The sequence below is a fragment of the Trachurus trachurus genome (assembly GCF_905171665.1).
Source record: "Trachurus trachurus genome assembly, chromosome: 13".
NCBI classification, from domain to species: Eukaryota; Metazoa; Chordata; class Actinopteri; order Carangiformes; family Carangidae; genus Trachurus; species Trachurus trachurus.
In genome coordinates, this window is record NC_139892.1 from 37,029,510 (window position 1) to 37,045,244 (window position 15,735).

The following is a 15,735-nucleotide window of genomic DNA, read 5'->3' on the forward strand; positions in this document are numbered from 1 at the left end:
GGAGCGGGCCAAGCTTACGTTAGCGCATTCTCCTCGCTGACCTGGTTTCAGAAAACGAGACCATGTGGCGAGAACATGTTCAGAGATGCAGCAAGTGAAGAAAGGCTCTCACACACACAAGGCCTGGGAATGAAAGTCAGACTAACAGAGTGAAAATAAGAAGAGTGAATACAGAGATGTAGAAATGTGAAATGACTTCAGAGCAAACTGTTTAATGAATACTGGAGCAGAGCCGGCCTGTTTCTGCAGCTGTTTTCTTCACTGTAGCCTCCTGTGACTGGAGATCTGCTCTCCGAGGTGACGACGCCTGCTCAACTTTACAGTCCGGCGTCGACCTCTTATGTAGATCAAGGCGGCTTTTTGTAAAGCCCTGTGAATATATACAGTCTCCCATTGGAAAGTGTTGCACTCATGCTCCCTTTCTCAATATTATTGTCCCCTATAGGTTAAAACGTAGTCATGTCTTCAAAGAAATACACTGATATCCGTGTGTATGTTCCATCAGATTCAGTTATTTTAACTTGACAGAGAAAAAAAACACATTTTAAAAGGATTTCCCTTCCAGAGTTCTTGAGATATCATGTTCACAACAACCTTCGACCTCTTACCACCAAATTCTAATCACGTTCTTCTCTCCCGCTGAATGTTTGTACCAAATTTGAAGACGTTTGCACGAGGCGTTACTGAGATATTTTGTTGACAGGGCCAGAACTGTGTGATATGACACCACAGCTTTGACCTCGGACCTTTATAGCCACCAAAATCTGATCAGCTCCGAAGTGACAACAAGAGCCACAACAGAAGGAAGCACTATACACCATACAACGGACAATTTACATGTGGCTTTCAGAGGATATGATGCACACACACACACAGACGCACAGATTTAAAGCAGAAGTAAGCGATCCGGTGGTTTTGTCTAACTTCCTGTCAGCCGATGGAGTTAGCAGTCCCCGCCCTCGTCCCTACGTCACCACATTCACGCGCATCCCTTGGCTGCACACACAGAGAGGACCGCCCCTTTATGCCGTTCTCTCTCCTCATTGGATAAAGGTTGTAGGATACAAGGAAAGTTTTCTCCTCGGCTCAGAGCAGAGCAGAGTGACTGACAGACCCGTGTTTCAGACCAAACACTCTAGTGATTGCTGTTGGAAGATACAACTATTTAAGACTTATATTACATTCCGCTTACTTCTGCTTTAAGCAATATACCACAGCCTGTCGTGATATATTGCTTTTATAAAACGGTTACCAATAATGGCAATATGAAAAAGGAATATGCAATCAATGTCATGTAAGGTTAGTTTTTATTCAACCAAAAATACATATTATCCAATAAAATAGCCCCACTGTGGAAAAAATATACTGTCGTCCCACCTCTCTGGGTGTTAGCTCGGCATGTCGTCTTTTCCTCTGCTTTTTTTCAGGTGAAAGTCACTGCTCAGTCCCCTCTACCATTGTTAACCCTCTCCGGAGGTGAAAAATAACTTTAAACATGTAAATTCAACAACTTTAGTCTATTTGTTAACGACGTAAAAACACTGCGACTGTCTTTTGCTACCAACTGCAACAGTATGTTGTCATGGATAGGATACATGACAACAAATAGTAGAATAGTAGTAGGCGTGGTATATGCTCATTATACCACGGTTAACAACCAATCAGATCGCTGGATTTCACCTTTCCGTTTTATAAGTGTGTAATACGTCTTTTTGCATGTAATGTGTGTGAGTACTGTAGAGCCCTGTTGGCTGAAACATTGAAGATAGACGGATGGATATGAGAGACAGAAGCAGAGGACAGAGATTAAGATGGAGCGATAAAGAAATGGCTTTTGGAAATTGGTTGTATTTGTGTGTGTGTGTGTGAGTGTGTGTAGTATCTGGGATTTGGCAGGATGGAGGGATGATGAGGATGATGATGATGATGATGAGGATGAACTGTGGGAATGGAGGGAGGAGAGGTTTGGAGGATGGCCGGCTGCCAGCGGTGACAGTGTGCAGGTTTTACAGTCAGCTCAGCGTCACACACACCTCAGGGTGGAAACACAGGCTGTTCTCACTCTGACTGAACTGCACACACACACACACACACACACACACACACACACACACACACACACACACACACACACACACACACACACACACACACACACACACACACACACACACACACACACACACACACACACACACACACACACACACACACAGTTAAGTGTTCTCCGTGGCCCCCAGTGAAGCAGCCTGGCTGTGAATCAGAGACCGGACCTGTCTGTGCTTGTGCTTCCTGTCTGCGGTTGCTGACATCCTGCAGACTGGAGGCTCATTTCATCATCCTACATCTGATCTGAAATGGATGATTTGAATGGTTTTTTTTAAATTTTATATCAAAGCTTTTATGTCCATTTTATGCCTTTTGAACTCTTTATTTATAGATAATGGTCATATTTTAGTACAGAGACTCAAGAGGTAAAACAAAAGACAAAATACAAAACACTGAACAATTACAGAAATGCGAGGTCCAGGGGTGATCTGAATTTTGTTTGCCTGGATAGCTAAATTGTAGAGGCAGATTAGTGAATAAATAAAACTTGTGAACTATTATGACAATGGTAATAATATATAATAAATAATAATTTAATTAATTACCTACATTTTTTTAAACCTACATTTGAAGTAAATGAAAGTAGAGTGCAGCCAATTTTATGGAGCTGAATTAATAGTAGCCGTATCTATATTTTACTTTTATTTAATGGTGAGTTATTACAAACATTAACATGTTTACATGCCCAACATTTAAGACTGTATGATTGTTTGTTCACACATAATTTGATTTGTTCTGAATTTATTCTTAGTTAGACCAACAGTGCAATAGCCTATGTTTAAAGGGGGGATGCGCGGAAGCACTGGGTGTCAGGTGCGACTGTTGAAAATGTTTGGAGTTCAGTTAGGAGGGCCCCTTAGCAAAATTTTGCCTAGGGCCCCATGGAGGTCTGAACCGGCTCTGATCTGTATACCCAAAAGACAAAATACCTTACACAACACATCATAGACTCACTCATTGGCCAAATAAGCAACATCCCATGTCTGCCATCGTTTTCCACCCAAAGTCAGATTGAGTAAGTCATCTGCTCTAGGAGATGCAATTGTTTTACAATAGTAACAGAAGAATCTGTAGTGGAGCCATTTGTACTTGCAGCCAGTAAGACCCTAAGAAGATAAATATCAGTTTTACTCAATCCGGAATATTTCCAAGATAGAGAGTTGTGAATGATATTAAAACTGATATTGAAACAGAACCTTTTGAGAACTATTCCTATTTACCCCCAGGGAAGCGTCCACAGAGCATCAGAGCAGACACTACTGAATAATAGCTTTTAAACGATTGTGGAAGCTGGGGACTATTGATTTTTTTTTATTGGCGCTTTATATTGTACATTGCTATCGTTTTTTATTTTGCCATTGTTTTTTTATGTTGTTACTATTGTTATTTTTTTTTTTTTATTGCACTATTATATGTTTTAAGGGCTGAGAGAGAGCCAGGGCAGATTACATTTCATTGTACTTTTAAATGTCTATGACAAATAAACTTGAACTTGAATCTTTGAAATGATTTTGCAGTTTCCCTCCTGAAAATTCCCCAAAAAACATGGGTCTGATCAGCAAAGACCTTTTTATGTCTTTTCCATGTGGGCCCTTGGTGCATGCCATATATCCTTCATCTTGTGTTAGCTTTCTACTGCTATGGTGTACGGGTCAGTTTTGACCCGTGTTTTAAATCAGCTGTAAAATACACTAAAAACATTTATTTTCATCCAATTTGTTTTTCTTCTCTTGGTTACATTGTTAGGCTCCTTATCCATGAAAATATTGGTTTTAATATTTTTGGTCTGGGCCCCTGGGTCTTTTTTTTGTCAGTATGACCCTTGGCTTCAATTGAACCTTCCTCTTGTCAGCTTTCTGCTCCATCTATGGTGTTAGGGTCGGTTTTGACCCGAGTCTTAAATCAGCTGTAAAACACACTAAAACATTTATTTATCATCCCATTGTTTTCATCTCTTGGTTAATTGTCAAGCTTCCTTATCCATGAAAATGTTGGTTTTGCACGTATGATTTCAGTTTGAACTCTAATTATGTTCTTATCGTTATAACCGGGTCAAAAATGACCCTAACACCACAAATGTCATAATGTTTTTTGTTTTATTTAGTTTAAATTGAGGTTCCTGACAAAGTCAAAAAGCCTGGATGCTATAAACACATTTATGTGGTACTTGTATGCATTTAAAACCTGAAAACGGGTCACTGGTGACCCGAACACCAGAGAAAGGATATAATATGTTATATGTTCTGTTGTTATTGTATTCATATACATATGTGTACATGTAGCAGTCAGCTTCCAGCACCTCTGACGTCTCTCTCTGTGTGTGTGTGTCTCCTCAGTGATCTACTGGAGGATCTAGAGAGAAGTCCTCATGCTGCAGCCATCGCAGAGTGCTTCGTAGAGAGGGTGAGTACAGTACAGCTGTGTGTGTGTGTGTGTGTGTGTGTGTGTGTGTGTGTGTGTGTGTGTGTGTGTGTAAGGCTGTTAGCTGACAGGAAACATGACACCGTGAGCCCCAAACACTCAGTAAACTACCAGCAGAACTGCTCCCTCCATTCAGTCCAAAACACACACACACACACACACACACACACACACACACTGCTGCTGTGGATCAAACCAACACCTAATGAACACAGTCTGACTGTGTGTGTGTGTGTGTGTGTGTGTGTGTGTGTGTGTGTGTGTGTGTGTGTGTGTGTGTGTGTGCCTACATCTGCCTGCATGTTAATACAGTTAAATCTTAGCATACATATGTGTATACGATGGCCTTTGCCAAAGCTAATGGAGATCTAAATAAATGAAATGAAATGTGTGTGTCCATGTGAACAGTCGTGACATTGTCCTCATGCATTGCACAGACAGACACAGACATTATTTGACTTCAACAACAGATCTCCATTAGATTTTCTGTCCTGATCATTGTGATGACCTCTGTCCTCCGACCTCTGACCTCTGACCTCTGACCCTGGCATGAGGCCAGAATGTAAAACTTATATATCAGAAACATCTAGAACCGAGGTGACGTGTCCTGATCTCATGACGATCACACATGGATGTTAAAGGCCTGGTGGACTAACGTGTTCAGACTCCAGTCCTGCAGGGTGGATGCAGCTGAGGCCTTGTCTCTGGTTGATGTCCATGTAGGGAACATGTTGTAAACAAACAAACAAACAAACAAACTTAGAGCTCATTGAAAGGACAAGACTCAGAAAAATCCTCCGCATGAGACTGAGAACTGAAAGATGATTGGTCATCACTATGATGTGACAGTCAACTGCTCTGCTGTCAGCCATGTCTGAACCTGTGACTGTGAACCTGCTCCGTTAGATAAAGATGAGGCTGATCTGATGATCTGATGATCTGATCTGAGGTCTGTGTTTGAGGGTTTACAAAGTAAAGAAAAACACACGTTATGTGTTCATCATGGCCAAACCCCATCACAGGCGGAAATATTTAATCTATTTAATCTATTTTGTAATTGTAACGGAGGGTCCGGGTGCACTCACTCACCCATAAAGGACGTGCAGACCCAACCCAAGCGGCCATTGACCATTGACCTCTTGGCAAAACGGTTTGCATCGTCGCCCGCAGTGTGGGAGAGCAGGGTTCGAACCCCATCTGGGGCAATGTGTACCAAACACAACGCAGAGGGCCAGATAACATCAGCTACATAATGCTATTAAGCTAAAGTATATTACAGTAATGTTTTATATATTTTTGTTTTAATTTGTGTAATTAACTTTTACAGGTGAGGTTTATAGAAAAGCCCAGAGTCGGTTTCTACCTCACCTGTACATGTTTTTTATTTTATTATTCTGTTGATTCTACAATTGTGCAAATAAAATAAATAAATAAAAACAAATCACAGTCTAACTAAAGCATGTTGAGATTTGACCATTCTTCAACTGTTATTCAAACTTCTCACCATTTATATTTTTATTGTATTATACAGCCACAGCCAGCCTGCCACAGTCCAAACACATTGCACACTGTAGGTCAATGGCAACTAGGTTGATCACAGGCGTGAATGTGTGTGATGTAGTTTGTCTCTATATGTGGCCCCAATAAAACATGAAAAACAAACTTTTAAATGTGTAAATATGAATAAAATCAAGTTCCTCTGCAGTTTCACTCAGTTTTCTTAAAAAATGATGTTCTGTATTTACGTATGAGGAGAAGAAAACATCTCTGAGCTTCAGGTGGTTTCATGTTTGTTCAGTCTGAATCTGCACTGAACTTCCTGTCAGTGGACATTAGATTAAACTGTTAAGAGACCAGACTATTTTAAGACCTGTGTGTGTATGTGTGTGTGTGTGTGTATGTGTGTGTGTAGAGGGTCTGACACAATGCTGTCTTTCTCTGCGACCTGCTGACTGACTGATGGACTGATGGGAAGTGCTGGTAGCAGCAGCAGGAGTCAGAGTCACAGAGAGAGGATGGGGTGGAGCAGACACACAGTGGCTGTCTCAGTCTGCCTGAGATAAACCTCTAATTGTAAACACTCCTTCACACATAACTCAGACAAAGGGAAACATCTTGTATCCGCCTTTAGCTGAACCCTGATGTTAGATTTTACACATGTGGGCTAGTAGTTAAAGCAGATATCAGCTTCACGGCCGTTTCGGCTAATGCTGCGTTCAAGGCAGGCTTTTGAAACCGTAAGTTACAGCTTCAAGTCACAACTACGACTTGGTAGCGTTCCAGGTAACCCGTAGCTCGTGTTTTTACCATCCTGTTGTCTGTGAAAGTTCCCTATAACGGCCACTCGTAACTTCCGACCCGTGAACTCGTACCAGATCGAACTGGTATGACTTCACAGGAAGGAAAAACACAAAGTACGAGTTTCTTTGAACGCACCATGAGTTAGCAGCCCCCGCCCTTGTCAGGCATCAATTGGTCCTCGTGCTACGTCACCACATTCACGCGCATCCCTTGGCTGCACACACAGCCCTTCATGCCGTTCTCTCTCCTCATTGGATAACACTTGTATCCCACAAGGAAAATTTTCTCCTCGGGTTACAGCAGAGCAGAGTGACGGAGAGACTCGTGTTTAGGCTGAAATACTTCATGTAAGTGATTGCTGACGGAAAATAGGACTATTTATGACTTATATTAACAAAAACATTCCACTGATATCTGCTTTAATATACTGTAGGCTTAAAGGAGTTCATAAACACATCACATATTAAATGACGTTTCTTTTGTGAATGATTTTTGAGTCATATGTGCAAATACACAATAATCATTTCAAATCGTATAACGTAATTTGTAGGGGTTGTATTCATCCAGTGCTGTCACGGTTCAGTGCACACACTCATACTGCAAATATGTCTGAGTAAATATTAAAGGGATAGTTCACTCAAAATTTCAATTTTAAGTTTCGGAGTCCTCCGTGGCTTCTCTGAGTTACAGCGGGGCTCCGCGCAGCACTGCATGTCCATATAACAGTAGCGAATGGAGCTCACTTTTCTTCGTCCAAAAAGACACACCAAAAAACATCCAAATACCTCCATACTGCTCGTCTGTAATGTCCGTCTTGTATTGAAGCCCCGACATGAGCAATTGTTCCGAAAAAAATTAAATAAGTCTATATTTTAAGCTTGTTTGTAGCGGAAGCTCCCAGTGTCTCAGTTCACTGCTTTGCCTGACACAATTTCTCATGCTGGGGCTTCAATACAAGAGGGACATTACAGACGAGCAGTATGGAGGTATTTGGATGTTTCTTGGTGTGTCTTTTTGGACGAAGAAAAGTGAGCCCCGTTCGCAACCGTCATATGGACATGCAGTGCTGCACGGAGCCCCGCTGTAACTCAGAGAAGCCACGGAGGACTCTGAAACTTCTCCCAGCCCTTAGTCGACATGAGGGTGAGTAGAAAATGAGTGAAATTTGAATTTTGGGTGAACTATCCCTTTAAAAAAAAAGGAGCCCCCATGTTTTCATCTGTGTTTTTGTTTTATTTCCTTGACAGCTTGTTGTCAACTTGTTTTCTCTTAAATTGAAAATACTAAATAAAAAGTATATTCAAAAAAAGAATATTACACTCCTCAGATAATAGTATAATAGTTGCCAGTTGTTATTTGCTCTTTACTTTTTATTCTTTTTTTTTTTTTTACTTTTATAACAGAAGATGGTTTTTAGTTTTACATTCAATTAGTGTCTGTTGTACCGAACCGTGACTTGTGCGTACCGTTACACTCCTAGTCATTTGTGTGTTTAAAGTGAACATGGTGTTTCCCCTCTGATCCTTTAACATTCACTGTGTTCTGTCCTTTCCTCAGAGTGAAGCCTTCGACATCTACACACTCTACTGCATGAACTACCCCAAGTAAGTGCACACACACAAAGTTGTACTATTATACAAATCTATAATAGAAATAGAATATAAAAAGATTCATAAAAACTTTGATTCAGTTTACGGCCACATACAACAAATGATTAAGGACACAGACAACAATAAAAGAGACAAACATTCAATGATATAGGAGCAGCAGATCAAACAGTTTACAACATGTGCGTCAGTGCAGTGAAAATGAGGTTAACTAACTGGGACGTCGCTCCTTCCCTTCATAAAGGAAGCTCCATTGTTTCCTCATGCTGAAGGAGATTAGATCAGAAGCTGTTATCACGGCCGCCGCTCACATAAATCATCATATTATTCAGTTTGAACCTGTGTAACAAACAAAAGACTTTTCAACAGGGGAATGTGGCTGTGATACCGGCCTCGGCCTGTGGGGGGCAGCACTGCAGCCAGCAGAACTCTCTCTGCTCTGCTCTGTCACTTTAGTTTTATGTTTCAAAGTCTATTTGTGGAGCGATGTAGGAGCCTGTCGACATTCTGCTGTAAAAACAGTTTGTTGCTGCGTGTTGGTTTATGAGCAGAGAAATGTGTTTTAGTAGAAACACGAAGAACAGGAACACAAAGAAAAGTCTGCTTTATGGAGCAGGAGAAGAGTCTGGAGCGAGAGCTACATCTAATCCATCGTGGCGCTCTCTCTCTCTCTCACACACACACACACACACACACATAGACAGATGTTTGGCTGAATGTGTGTTACTGTGTGTTACACATCTCAACCCCCAAATCCTGGTTTTGATTCAAAGTCGTGAATTTCAACAATGGATGTGGTTTGATCCCCGTCCCTGAAAAAGGCTGAAAACTCAGTAATGTGCTCTTCATCTTTAAAAGTCTTCAGTTCCACGTTTCAACAGTTCCACATGCTGATCTAAGGAAACCAAACAATTCATCAAAGAAATGACTTTCCTGCACATCAGCACTTTTAAAGAACTGGAGACAGAACTTACAGAGCTTTTCTACAGTACCAAACATCCACAGTTAGTTTGGCATTCGGCAAGTTGTCCACTGACACTTCAACTTGCAGACAGGATGAACCGGGGATTGAACCACAAACACTGTAATTAGAGGACAACCCAGTCCTCCTTAACACAACTAAGAACCACTGTTATGGATTTGAATTTCAGTGTTAGTCTAGGGGCAACATAGAGACAACACAGGGGGCTACTCTACCAGGTTGGCTATTTTCTGCTCTTGTGCTGCCATATTATTGTGTTATTGTTCAGAGTTGGCCGGCCAGACACCAGCCAGCCCCGGCCCACCTTCTTACATACACTGCTCAAAAAAAAAAAAGGGAAACACTTAAACAACACATCTTAGATCTCAATTAATGAAATTTTGCATGAAAAATCGTTATTCAATAGTAGAGTGTGTTGAGAACAAAGTAACATAAAAATGATCAATGTAAATCAAAATTATTATCCCAGGTTGATTTCACACAGGTGTGATATACTTGGAGTTACAATGTGTTGTTTAAAGGTGTACATAAAAGAAAATTGAATTTAAGCCCACTCTGGGTCATAAAATTAGTGTAATAACTCATCTATCAGACGATGTAGGCCAAACTTTGTGCAAAATTCTATTTTTGAGTAAATATTGTATTTTTTTTCCCGCATTGGATAATGCAGGCGCACGGATTATACGTCAGCCTGTACACGATTCACCAGCCACTGATATTGGATCCGTCATTCAAATGTCTGAGACACGCACACACACACGGAGCTCGGACTCGCCCCAAGCTTTGAATATCCCGCCCGCTCAATAACGACCAATCAAATTCGTTTTCCTTACTCGGATAAACTCGTGTTGCAGCTTGTGACAACTCGGCGCGACAAACAGGACAAACGGCCATTTCTGTACACCTTTAAGTGTTCCCTTTATTTTTTTGAGCAGTGTATATATTTATTTATTTTTGCGGCCACACCAACGCCTCGGCCGCATCATTACGAGGCCGTTGTGGCATTTGCCCATGTTGCCCAATGGCCAGTCCGCCACTGCACCTGGACCTCCCACCCAGCCTTTAGGGGTTGTGTTGTGTTGAGGGAAGAGGGAAGTGTGGAATTTAAAAAAAAAATATATATATACCTCTGGTTCTGCTACATTACAATGTAAAACCAGCTGGAGAGCTCTTTAAGTGTGACCAATGTTGTTCTGTGCCTGCCCTGAGTGGGTTTTGAACCCGGGTCTCCCGCACCATGGGGGCAACGATGCTAACCATTTTGCCAAGAGATCAATGACCACTTGGCAAGTGGGTTAGCGCGTCTTTTATGGGAGAGTGAGTTCAACTTACAACAAAGTACTGCCAACCGCCACACGTTGCCACTTCTACTCACTGGTACCTTGTGACTGTGAGGTAACAGCCTTGCAAAACTCTACTATATTTTTGGTACCCGAACGCACCTGCATGTCTTTCAGAGAGTGGAAGAGTGTCTGGCTTACGGGAATACAAAATGTGTAAAATCTTATTTCCTAAACCTATTTACTTGCGCACTTGACTCCTTCATCTTTTCGGTCCGAAGATATATACAAATGACTCAGGTCCATTCGGGCCTCCAGCTTCCTCTTTTTTTTTTTTTTTTTGGCCAGGTTCGGGCAGAGAATTAATGCTAGTGAGTCGGTACGCATCGGGTCCAGGCTTCAACACTTGGGTTTTAAATTTCAGGCCTGTTGAGAACTCTACTGTCTGTGAACAGCCTCTCCTCTCCCTGCACACTCTGGAGACCACTTTATATAGAGACTCCTGATTATGCCGAACCATAACAAACCTAACGTTACGTAAATTACCACACAAACACACAAAAAAGTGCCGAAAACACAGGGACTGTTGCATACTGGTACTAGTTCCCAGGAGCCGGGTATCGTATTGGTTTATACTATGTGAAGGGTAGCCAAGCCATCCCTAGTCAGAGTAGTGTACTGGCAGAATGATGATGATGCAGGTGAACACAGCAACACAGTGGTGCTGTGCGGTCAGGAGGGGCTGTTTGGCTGCAGCCCACTCTGTGTGTGTTTGTCTTGTATTCTCTGTAGACTGGGAGAATCACAGCTAATCTCACACACACCATCCCCTCTCCATCAATCTGACAGACAGATGTTTGGCTGACTGGACCCCTGCCCAGCTGTGTGTGTGTGTGTGTGTGTTTCTGCATCTCCCTGCATGCTAATACACTTAAATCACTGCATACATACATAGTAAAAGCCTCATCAACATGCAGAGATTCCTGTGTGTGCGTTTCTGTCAGTTCCCGTATAGTCAGCGTTGAAGTCAACCCCTCCTTCACCTCGCTCCGTTCTCTCTGCTCTCTGCCTGTCGCCTCCTTACAGCTCCATTAAACTCCAATAAAAATAAGTAGGTCAAATGCTTTCAGACCACCAAAACCCAGGAACTCTTTGGGTCTCTGGTTCCACTTTTCAGAGCTGCATCGCTGCTTCTCCTGCTGGATCCCCTCAGGCCTCGCTGCTCCAAATGCTCAGTTACTCTGCTGCTGCTGCCTGTTAACCTAAACATGGGGGGGGGGGGGGGGGGGGAGTCCAAGGCGTCAGGAGGGTCCCAAACATTTATACCATGAAAGTCCATGAACTTGACACATATAACAAATACACTCAGTTTGGGAGATGTAAAGCTGCTGTGAGAACAAAGTGACAAAGTGCTACAGTAAAGCAGGAATCTGTCTGGGCTCCATGCTCAGCTCAGTGAGCAAAAACAGTTGTGAAGCCACTTTAAAATACTGACATCACCTCTGCTCTCTTCTCACATTCACAGTAGTTTAATGGAGCTGAGTTAAGATTAAAGTTGCTGTCTTTGACACGAAACGTGACTCAAACTCGGCCCGTGAAGTAGCTATACGTACGTTACCCAGCAGTCACTTCCAAACTGCTGCTGAAATAATCCAGATTTTATAAACCGTGATGATTATTGTTTCTCTACATCTAATGACAAATACTCTGAAGTCGTTAGAGACTGTCGTTACTTCCTGAGAGAAACAGTCATGTGTTAAAGGGATAGTTCAACATTTTGGCAAATTGGCCCATTGCCATAATCCCTATAGTCATAGCAGTAGGTTTGTTACATTTAATCGTCGGTGCAAGATACTTTTAGAACGGCGGAGCAGAGCCGTGAGCTGCTCAGAGCTACGCTACAGAGGAGGCTCATGGGATTTCTTGGTTTCCCTCATCAAACTCATCAAATACACAATCCAACAACTCCACAACGCTCTGGTGGACAAGTTGTGACCTGCACATTCACCACGCTATGAGATAATAACACAACGTTACCACACAGAGTTGTTTTAGAGGGAAATACAGAGTCTGCTTGATGAAAAACTGTCCCTGATGGGAACGTGCATCAGCGGTTTTGCATGAATTTCCCTCTAAAACAACTCTGTCTGGTAACGTTGTGTTATTATCTCATAGCGTGGTGAATGTGCAGGTCACAACTTGTCCACCAGAGCGTTGTGGAGTTGTTGGATTGTGTATTTGATGAGTTTGATGAGGGAAAACCACAACATTCCTGGTCCTCTGTCTGGAAATGTATTAAAACACTGTCGCTACAACAGAGACATTTAACTAATGACCATGTCTATACTTTTATTTAATTGGTAGAAGACCGTCACCATGGGTTGTCTTCCCAGGTTTTCACACAGCCTCCAAGCCGGCCGCAGAGCAGGGTTACCATGGCTACAGCATGGAGCCGCCTCAACGTTTGATAGCTAGCATGCTAGGTGGCTGATGATTAAAGCAGAAGTAAGCGATCCGGTGGTTTTGGCTAACTTCTTGTCAGCCGATGGCGTTAGCAGTCCCTGCCCTCGTCCCTACGTCACCACATTCACGTGCATCCCTTGGCTGCACACACAGAGAGGACCGCCCCTTTATGCCGTTCTCTCTCCTCATTGGATAAAGGTTTTAGGATACAAGGAAAGTTTTCTCCTCGGCTTACAGCAGAGCAGAGTGACTGACAGACCTGTGTTTCAGACCAAACACTCTATATAAGTGATTGCTGTCGGAAGATATAACTATTTAAGACTTATATTAACACAAACATTCTGCTTACTTCTGCTTTAATGGGACGCAAAGAATCTTGGGATACGGGAGAAACCTAGAATAGGAAAGAGAAGGCTGTCATTTTTAGGAGCCTTCAAATTGGGACAGGCCGCTGAATTGAGACGCAGTTGTTGTGTTGTTGTCCAGATAACAGGAAAACTCTCTGATCTGAAAAACCCATAAACCAACAACATCTGTGAACTGTGGACACAGGTTCACATGTGGCAGTTCTTCTTTTTGTCATGACTGCTCTTCTTACAGTGTCATGTCTGCCATCCTGCTCCATACATCCACATGATTAAAGGTCCTCACACAGGCTGGGACCAGGGTCCTTCAGATTGAAAAGTCAGCTGGGTATCTGGTCGGTTTTTGCACATCCATTCACCCAGCGAGCATGTGCACTATTTTCAATTCAAAGTGCACAGTGCACTCACAGTGAGACAGTAATGTAATTACCAGAAGTGAAGACAGTTGGTCTCTGTCAGCGTCTGCTCTACATTTTTCCACTGCGATCCGCTGGGTCATATTTGGAGGGAAATGTGCTGGATTGCAGGTTTGTGAACTCCAGTGCAGCCCCGCGGGGAACATGAGATGAGAGTCTTTGTTTGGTTAGTTATCCTCCATAAAAAGAGAAACACGCCAAATAACAAAATGGCTTCAGGAATGCAGCTTCTCTGCCATCTGAAGTTGCCAAAAGCACAACTGAAGTGCTTTAAAGAAATCTTCTCTCCTTCACAAACATCATAACACTTTGCATCAGCGTGGGCTAATGCATCATGAAACAGGCAGGTTTTAAAACGACATTAGCAGACACGGGGTCTGATCTCTGTCTCGGTCATCCCTCCACAGATGCTGGGCTAATTTATGCTGCTAAACTCCACTTGGATGTGCGCGCTGTTTGTAATGCTGTAAATTGATGAGCTGTAGAGCCAGGGGGGCTTTAAGGGCTGGGCGGGGGCGGGTTCTCTAAAGCCAAGTTTGAACAGAACAGGGAAGTGTTCCAGGTATGGTCAAACTGATGGCACATCAAAGTGAAGGTATAAAGTATACGCTGCAGGTTACTGAGTTTGCAGTTTGTAGGTGAGATCATCTTGAAATTAAACCTGGTTCTTTAAAACTCTTCAACCTTGTTAACATCCATGTTGGTGTTTTTATGATTGATGAAATAATCAGTCAACACATTTATTCAATTTTCAGCTTGAACTGCAACCGCATTACAAAACCACACTCCTATCGGCTAAACTTCAGTTTCCACCTAACTATTCGTCTTCCCATTAAAGGTCCAGTGTGTAAAATGGGGGTAAAACTGTGATATCCAGCGTTCATATTCTAGTTTGCATCGCTGACTTCGTTTGCTTGCGCTCATCCCTCCCGTCAGTGAAGTGACGGTGGCCTCCAAGGACAAAAAAACTTGTGTACCACGACCGTTTTACAATATCTCTGCTGTTTCCTCCTCTTTTTTCTTTCCTTCCTCCTTCGTCTTCGTTGGTTTATTTATGAACTCGCGAAACGCGCTCTTTGACTGGTTGGATTTTCGTTTGGGCTCCTGTACAAACATGCCGTTGCAAGATGGTGACGCTCTGTAAAGCAAGACCCTTGCTATATGTATATAAAAGAAGAATTATAAGGCTACGATAACCAAACAAATTTCATTTTATAGCGATTAGCCTACACACTTATACAAATATATTCATGGGTAGTATATTCAGATTTTTCCAATATACTTTGACAATTATTATACTGTACACTGGACCTTTAAATCAGATTCTCTGCACGCCCATAAATGCCTGTGTCTTTCCAAGAGGCATATGATCACCATAACCGGCTGCTGTCACATTTACCAGATCCAAGATCAGTAAAGATTACAGTGGCGTGAGTGAGAGAAGACAAGCAAAACATTAGACTCTGTCCATGAGAGTTATTGTTAGTTTATGGGTGTGGTTCACGGCTGTACATGTCACCTGCTTCCTAATACCATAGCTGCTGTGTCGACTGAAGATCACATTGATCGTATAAGTTATGTATGGTATACCCCATCTCAAATGGGACTTCATTCACCACAAAGCAAAGCTGGAATAACTTCCCTGAAGGATACATTCATTATTATACCACTGTACATTATAGTCTGAGAGTGATACAGTGTCAAAGTCATTTGGAAACTGCTTCTTGCAAACAGAACTGGAAGGCAGAGTGCAGGGGAAGTACAGAGCCGAGGAGGTCTGTGGTACCGTGA

The 15,735-nt window shown here is 42.4% G+C and overlaps 2 protein-coding genes across 2 annotated transcripts in view; one reads left to right on the forward strand and one right to left on the reverse strand.

Moving 5' to 3' along the window:
* Positions 1–15,735, reverse strand: part of triap1 (TP53 regulated inhibitor of apoptosis 1) — a 171,016-nt gene that overhangs the window by 49,533 nt on the left and 105,748 nt on the right. The gene's annotated exons all lie outside the window — the stretch shown is intronic.
* Positions 1–15,735, forward strand: part of plekhg2 (pleckstrin homology domain containing, family G (with RhoGef domain) member 2) — a gene marked incomplete at both ends in the record, with an annotated part of 75,961 nt that overhangs the window by 30,602 nt on the left and 29,624 nt on the right. Inside the window, 2 exons of the mRNA XM_083985765.1 lie at positions 4,446–4,512; positions 8,389–8,435. Of these exons, the coding sequence (XP_083841891.1) occupies positions 4,446–4,512; positions 8,389–8,435 (114 nt within the window). The remainder of the gene's footprint in view (positions 1–4,445; positions 4,513–8,388; positions 8,436–15,735) is intronic.